At 34.9% G+C, this 8,852-nt stretch overlaps 1 protein-coding gene across 1 annotated transcript in view; it reads left to right on the top strand.

Annotated features, from left to right (window-relative positions):
- Positions 1–578: 578 nt before the first annotated feature.
- Positions 579–8,852, top strand: part of LOC127844563 (uncharacterized) — a 114,731-nt gene continuing 106,457 nt past the window's right edge. Inside the window, exon 1 of the mRNA XM_052374917.1 lies at positions 579–739. Within this exon, the coding sequence (XP_052230877.1) occupies positions 643–739 (97 nt within the window). The 5' untranslated portion in view covers positions 579–642. The remainder of the gene's footprint in view (positions 740–8,852) is intronic.

The following is an 8,852-nucleotide window of genomic DNA, read 5'->3' as shown; positions in this document are numbered from 1 at the left end:
TTTCGTACCCATTTTTTTCCTACCCAAAATTTTCGTACCCACATGCACAATTGTGGTGATGTAGATAAACTTAAATAGATGCTTTTAGATCAATCCTCTTCAAAAGCATCGTCACACCAGTATTGTCAGTACTTTGATTTATTTATGAGGTGGTAAAAGAACATGTGATTTGCGGGGGGCTATGATCCATAAATGACGGATAAATCATTATTAATTTAATCTAAATATATGTACATCATTTCGACGACAAATACTTCAGATATGACGGACCCCCCCCCCCATACTTTTAGTTTTTTCTGGGTCTTAAAAAACTAAGAAATATATTAATTGAACAAACACTATTCAGAACGTTTTTATTTATGATCATTTAAAAGTGACATTTTAAGCAATAATATCATAACCACGCGTAAACCAACTGTCGTGCAAATTGTATCATTATTATTTTCACAGACGTGTATTATAATAACATTTTCTCAACACAAAATAAAGGCGTATTTGAGCCGCGCAAAACTATTGGACTGTACGGCAATCGCCAATACTCCCCACGTGCTTTGTCAATTTATCGGGCACTTGTTAATGTTTATAGAGGGCGCTCTCATTGCGATACGCAGGCAATGTACACAGTTGAGTAGTAAAGAAATCATGGCGAAAGACCATGACTGGGAATTACAAACCGCGAGTATTTTGTGGATTTTAGTGTTGTTTTTTGGAATATCATGCAGTGATGCAACGAAGACATGTAAGTTATTTTTTTTTATTGTGCATAATTTAAATCGACGCCAAAACGATAGTTTACTATTGCACTAATCGTATATTCGATACGCCCCAGTGGATGGTTTATTATGTAGTCGATACAGTATAGGCGTATCGTTCATTTTATACGTACAATTTTAATGTGCAATTTTATTTTACTGATGATGATATTAAATGAAAATAAACGTAAAACTTAACTGGACTCCCAATTAAATTTAAAGATACTGGTATTGCCAATGAAAATAATAGTTGTCATGGTTCTGACTTATATAATACAGTTTACACTGACACTGTTCAATCATTCTAAATGTATTCCTTCAATTTGTATTTAATTAAACATTTGTGAAATTGAAAGGTCATTGTTGAGTATAATTTAAGTCATCATATTGCAGACTTGCAAAAAATTAAATGATGCAAAATATTGGGAAAAAAATCTGTAAAAAATGAATTTAACAGTTGACATTTTCATTGTGTAAGTTAAATCAATATTAAGGTACGATGATGGTGATAATCTATGGCCTACTTGTACATGCCACGAATTTGATATCTGCTAATACAACAGAGATTTAGATAAATGGAAACCCTATAAATAGTTAAGTATCTTATAACCAATGGTGGATTCTTTGCTTGTCTGATAACATAAATCATAAGCTTTTCTACATAATAATGTAAATGTACACTACAAAACTTAGCCTTAATCCATACTGAAAAAGATTTATTTTAAAAGTACCATTTTTGTAGCAAGCTATTTTTCAGCAAAGAATTGAGTGCATTGAACAATACTAGCTTTTGTTTGAAAGATTTCAACTGTTTGTTCTGTATGAATTTTAATATACATGCAAACACCGAATGTTGTTTTTAATGATAATTCTTTATGGTTGAACTATGAGATGGATTGTTAGTGACACCTGATCATGCTTATAAGGCCTTAACAACCAGACACCTGGGGAATAAACTTTTGCATGAAATGCTTTTTTCTGACCTTTGCAACTTGAACCATACCATACTGCCTACACTGTTTTTCAATCCTTAAAAGTACAACATCATCTACATGCCCTGTTTACAAAGTCACTCTTTGCTGTAGGCAGTATTGGTAAATTAAAATAATTTAATACATTTCACTGACTTCCCTTTGTTTTAAATATTTTACTGTTGGTAAAAAACTAGCAATTAATGCCTAGAAATGATTACTGTCTATCATGTGTGTTTCACAGGTGTTGAACTTGTGTTTACATAGTCTGGGGATGCAAACAGATTAACTGAGGCTTGTTTAAACTGAAATGTAAAGAAGGAAGTGCATATTTGTTTAGCAGCGGTTGTTAGTTTATATATCTCGGCTTGTATGCCTAGTTTAAATCTCCAAGTCTTTTGGAATTAATGTGTCACACATTGGGCCCCATATTTTATTGAATGTGTACACAATCTTAGTTCATAAGCCTAGTAATCTTTAAAGAACAAAAATGTGGTGTTATTAATCTGTCTGCGGGTCTGAGTTATTTTTTTCTTTCTTAAAGCATGCCCATTTTCCACATTTTTTTAGTAGTTTGTGACTCGCTGTGTACACAATTGTTAGAGTTTAGTAACTCAAATTTTCACCATTTAAAAAAGCTTGCAACTCATTTTTTCAAAATTTTGAAAAGTTTGTGACTCATTTTTTCACACATTGATGAACCAAAGGCCGCTTTAAAAGGAGGGGGGTGGGGGGAGAAGCCCTGGATCGTCTGTCTATACACGGAGCGTATATTGACAGGAGTTGAAACGAGTATTTGACCCTTACTGTAGTCAATTCAAATTTATGCAAAAACTAATCATCCGATTTTATTGGTTTATACGTTATCTTTTCGCTTATTAATTCCTCTTTCAAAAAATATAACTTTTAGTATATTTCTGTTGTTATTATTGGATGTATAGCGAGTTAAACACGAGAAATACACATTTTATGTTTTACCCATGTGCGTTTAACCTTGTTGATACTTTGTTACGTAACCAGTAGCTATCGATTAGCGTACATCGAAGCGCTGAGGTTGTACATTTTGATGTACCCACTCACGTCTTTTTTCTAATTTTACTTTTATTTCTCTGCCGATTTTGACAAATTGTATATCATTAGAAAGCCTACATTGCATAGTTTTCAGATATATAAATATATATGAAGGTTTTCTTCTAATTTGGGCAGTCCGGCAAGTTATAACTTTAACTTTTGCAAATTTCATACCGTTTTAGAGTCTAGATTTACGGTTGACATGTTCGTACTTTATACCGATTTGTAGCGTTTAAATTTAGAGTTCAGTTTTAAAAATTACATCTTGCTTAGGAGAATAGAATTCTGTATAGGATACAAAAAAAAAAGGTACAATAGCCGATACGGTCCCGTTTCATATCCGTCTCATCTAGAGTCCTTGGTCTATACAGTCATATTGCGTGAAGGCTGCATATTGAATGCATATTTAAATTCATCTCTCCTGAAATCCTGGACAACCAAATAATGATGCAACACCAGTCTCTTGCCCCCAGACAGTTACTGTCAATGTGTCCATGGGGGACAGATGAAATCAGCCTTCATAATTGAGCGATAATTACTTATTGATGTGGTCACCAGCTGCATTGATGTAATGACCAGCAGGGCTGCATATTAAAGATTGATGGACAGCATAGTCTCATAATTAAATACACTCATAAGTTTAATGTATGTATTACATCTTGGGGTGTTGAGTTATTGAAGGTCAAAGGCCTTAAGTTAGGAAAATAAACAGGAAATAAAAAGATTTTTGTAAAATAAATTGGGGGCAGGAGAGTTACGGCCAGAAGTAGAATAAACTTGTGGGAAAAAGTGTTTTTACCAGTATATATATTAAAAAAAATTCTTATCAAGTCTTGGATGATGCTGAAATCTTTACCCATCATTTGCAACAATTATCGGGTAAATTTCTGGGTTAGATAAACTACAGAAATATTTTACATAGGGTGGCTCAAAAATAACTGAGAAGATTACAAATAGGTACCATGTAGTGCAAAATTATCTGCGAACATCTACCAAATTTTCTTACCAACGGCTCCTGGGACTGCTGTTATCAGTAACTCTCCATGATAGTGGAGGGTATCCCTAAAAGAAGTTGATAGTCCTATCATTGGGATGTGGATGGTACAAGAAAACATGCAAGCTATCATTCCTCCTATGTTGATGATTGATGACGCCATTTAACCCTTAACCCCTGAAATACCCATTTTTGATGTCTTTGTTGTCGCTTAGAAAATCAAAGTCAATTAAAGACCTTTCTAAATAGATTCATGTTGTAAAGGCCTGATTTCCAACGTTAAGATACTTATGTGCAGAAAACAAAATAAAACCTGAACAGCCTGCGAGTTTCTCTCAGGCTGTTCTGTTTTAATGCTGGTTGCATATAACAATTTTCGCATCCCATTTAAACCGGAAAGATTTCGACATAAAACATCTTCATGCTCAGTGCCAATCTGGTTTTTAATAAGCAAATGTAAATTTTATTAATTTTTTGTAACATCAAATGCTGAAGTTAAGTTTTAATATTTTTTAAGTAAACAAATCATTTTAAAATTATAAATGTGTAACTATACACAGTGCTCCAGCTAGGCCTAAATTGAAGGGAACCCCGCTCTGCCCTCCTGAACCTCCGCCCTGCCCTTCCTAGGGCCCCCCCTGCCCTTAAAAAAAAACAAAAAAAAAACTTTTTTTTTTAAATATTATGATGAATAAATCTCTTATTACCTTATTACAATACATTGTAATTGATTTATTCCTCATTGTAGACATTATATTTAAATTGTTTAATAATAATGGGAATAATATATTCTAACAATTATAAATAACATATATATATTAACATGCAAGAGGAAGCATTCCAGAAAGGAATTTCTGTACGAAATATTCTTAATATGGAAATAAATATACTAGTCTAAGACATCCCTAATTTTGGAAATAAATTGATCCAATTTAGAAGGATGGGAGAGTCCACTTGGCATAAATGGGTTAAATATTTATGATTTATTTGAGGAAACACAACTGCATGTATCCTGTAACAGTTGCCACTGAAGACTGCATGTATGGTGTAACAGTTGCCACTGAATCATGATGGATGTCAGGACAGCAGTTATGTAAACATCTTTGAATTGTCAATCTAGTTACATGTAATTTGTACAAGTTTCCTGAATATGACATGACCACCATGTGCAACATCATTTGATGCGAAGAGAACGTAGATTCAAATGCATTATGCCATATTTGCAATAATGGTCCTTTAAAAAAAAAAGATTGAATGCCAACTTTTATAAGACATGTTTAACATATTTTCAGTTACACTGGGTTTCATTTTTAGCTCCACTGGCCAGAGGCCAGCTGGGCTTATGTCATGGTCCTGTGTCCGTCGTGCGTGCGTTAACTTTTCCTTAAAACATCTTCTTCTCCTAAACTACTGGTCCAATTCTGATGAAATTTCTCAGGAATGTTCCTGGGGTGAACATCTTTCAAATTTGTTCAAATTATGCCCCTGGGGTCAAATTTGACCCTGCCCTGGGGGTCACACAAATTAAAATTTGCTTATGTAAGTCCCATTTTGTTAAAACTTTCAAAATCTTTTTGTCCATATACATTGGGCCTAGGGCTACCATGTTTGGTATATAGTGACATCTTATAGTCCTGTACCAAGTTTGTTCAAATTATGCCCCTGGGGTCAAATTTGACTCTGCCCCAGGGGTCACAAAATTGATCATATGCTTATATAAGGCCTCTTTTGTGAAAACTTTCAAAATCTTCCCGTCCATAACCATTGAGCCTAGGGCTATCAAATTTGGTATTTAGAGACATCTCATAGTCCTCTACCAAATTTCTTCAAATAATGCCCCTGGGGTCAAATTTGACGCTGCCCCGAGGGTATCAAAATTGAACATAATGCTTATATATAAGGCCTATTATGTGAAAACTTTCAAAATTTTCTTATCCATAACCATTGGGCCTAGGGCTATCAAATTTGGTATGTAGAGACATCTAATAGTCCTCTACCAAATTTCTTCAAATTATGCCCCTGGGGTCAAATTTGACCCTGCCCCAGGGATAACAAAATTCAACATGTGCTTATATAAGGCCTATTTTGTGAAAACTTTCAAAATTTTCTCATCCATAACCATTGGGCCTAGGTCTATCAAATTTGGTATGTAGAGACATCTAAAAGTCCTCTACCAAATTTCTTTAAATTATGCCCCTGGGGTCACAAAATTGAACATATGCTTATATAGGGTCTATTTTGTGAAAACATTAAAAATCTTCTTGTCCATTACCATTGGGCCTAGGGCTACCAAATTTGGTTTGTAGTGACATCTTATAGTCCTCTTACAATTTTTTTTTTCAAATTATGCCCCTGGGGTCAAGTTTGGCCCTGCCCCGAGGGTCACAAAATTGAACATAAGCTTATATAAGGCCTATTTTGTGAAAACTTTCAAAATCTTCTTGTCCATAAATGTATGGCATAGGACTACCAAATTTGGTATATAGTGACATCTTTCAAATTTGTTCAAATTATGCCCCTGGAGTCAAATTTGACCCTGCCCCGGGGATCACAAAAAATGAATCTTCTTGTCGAAAACAATTCAGACTATGGCTACCAAATTTGGTATGCAGTAACATTTTATAGTCCTCTATTAAGTTTGTTCAAATTGTCCTTTGGGTCAAATTTGACCCTGACCCGCGGGTCACAAAATTGAACATTATATACGCTTATATCTTGCTAAATTTGTGAAAACTTTAAAAATATTCTTGTCCTTATCTCTAGGACCTAGTGCTACCATATTTTGTATGTACATGTAGTGAGATATAGTAGTCCTCTACAAGGTTTGCTCAAATTATGCCCCTGGGGTTAAATTTGACCAAGCCCAGGGGGTCACAAAAGTGTACATGTGCTTAAATAGGGCCTATATTTAAGTATTTGCACATGCAGAGAATATTTGTTTCAGCCTTTTTTCAGCAGTGGAGCGATACAGGGTCATCATGGCCCTCTTGTTTTTTATTTATTATTGTCTTGGGTGGATATAATTAACTAGGGTGATGTATTTGTAATGAAAAGTGTAATGACCCCTTGTGTTTTATTTGGTTTATGTTATTGTTAACTGTTTGAGTGTCCATGGTTTCTTAAATATATATCCACTGAAACCTTTTGTTAAATTAAAAAGTATTTCAGTTATGATAATGATACACTTCGTGATAAATCTTTGTACACATATGATTAAAGAGCGCAAAACAAACATGTAACAAAAAATGTCAACAAACTTTGTCAAAGAATGTCAAAAATGAATGACAGAAAAAGTCAGTTACTTTAATATTAAATTTTCTTAAGGCAGTACAAGAGACAATTATTTGACCATAAATGATAGAATGATGGACAGATATTAAGGACATTTCTATAATCCACCATGATCAGGTTTGATGTGGGGGATTTAATACATAAGCACAATACTATTATGTCTTAGACCAAAGAATGATGTTCTCATGAATACGCCATTCTTCTCATGCTGCCCAAAGCCTGGCTAACCTTTGCTTGTAAATGTTCTTTTATCGTAGCCGGAAATTCATATGGAATATATGGTGACAAAAATAAACTAGCATTTTGTGTCATGTTTAATCTATGTTACCAGACCACATCTACTATAGCGTTGAAATTTTGGCTATTGCTATACCAAATCTTTGTTGATTTTGAGTGTTAATGGGCGTTAATAGCAATTTCCAGGATTTTTTTTGTGGAACTTAAAAACATTAATGTTTGAATCAAATGTTCCCATTATTTCATTAGGCAAAGAAGGGAAAGATGCACTGGCATTAAACCAGGATTAATGACTGATATCTGATTCCCAATCTTGCACTGTCACATGCCATAGTGGCCGTCACACATATCACAGTTCGTGTAACCTGACCCTTAAAAAGGGACTAATGCCAGCACAAGTTTGCCATGGTGGTGATTTAGGCCCCACCAATGTCATTAGCATGGTGCCCTTGTTGCTCCGTGCATTCCCAGAGATGCAGTCTTGGTAATAAAAATCCAGGCATGTTTCATTTTATAGCCATTATCTGAGGTACCACTAGCACTTCCAGTGTAACTTGTCAGACATTCACTGCTTTTGCAAGTGTAAAAGCAAGCTGCTATATGCCATAAAAGTTGACATTAACTGTAACATTAATGAAGTTTGAGTTATGGAATTCCATTGTCTTAATTAAGTGACCTTTAGATGTAGCTTGCTCATGATTTATTTAGTGAATTTCGCAAACACGTGGTATTTTAAAATCAAAGCGCTGAAGGCACTGAAGTTGTTTGCTGTTGTCGTCCTTGATTAGCTTGTGCGCATTGCACAGGCTAATCAGTGTGCACAGGCTAATCTTATTTGACGTGCATTAAGCCCCGTTTTCCATGAAAGCAGCCAATATCTACAGATTTCAATGATACACACTAGACTGGCCAATGTCGACTTACAAGCTGGTATATAAACTCACTGCTAGAGGGTATATACACTCACTGCTAGAGCAGAATCATTTGTCGTCTGCTGCAGAGAGGCAGCGGTAAGTGTCCCTTGCAGAGTGAGTTGTGGTTCTAACCATACTTACCCCTGCGAAATGTTGTTCTGCAGTTCACGAATAATTCGTGAACAGTTCATGAACTGTTCGTGAACTGAGTTCATGAACTGTTCACGAATAGTTCGTGAACAGAAAATGAGCCACGTCTGTGAAAAGTTCTTGAAATTTTAGTTCATGAACTGTTCATAAACACTAATGGCATGAAGTGTTCATGAAATATTCTTGAAACCTAATGGCATGAAGTGTTCATGAACTATTCTTGAACCCGTGTGGCATGAAGTGTTCATGAACTATTCTTGAACCATTATGGCATGAAATGTTCATGAACTATTCATGAACATCAATGGCATGAAGTGTTCTTGAACAGTTCATGAACAACACAATTCTTGAAAAATTCTTCAGGGTTTTGCTGTTCACGAACAGTTCATGAACATTTTCCTTCTATTTTTCAATGGCTCATTTTCTGTTCACGAACTGTAAGTGAATAGTTCATGAACCATAGTTCTTCAAG

Source organism: Dreissena polymorpha, chromosome 9, assembly GCF_020536995.1.
Source record: "Dreissena polymorpha isolate Duluth1 chromosome 9, UMN_Dpol_1.0, whole genome shotgun sequence".
NCBI lineage: Eukaryota > Metazoa > Mollusca > Bivalvia > Myida > Dreissenidae > Dreissena > Dreissena polymorpha.
This window is presented reverse-complemented; position numbering and strand designations above follow the sequence as displayed.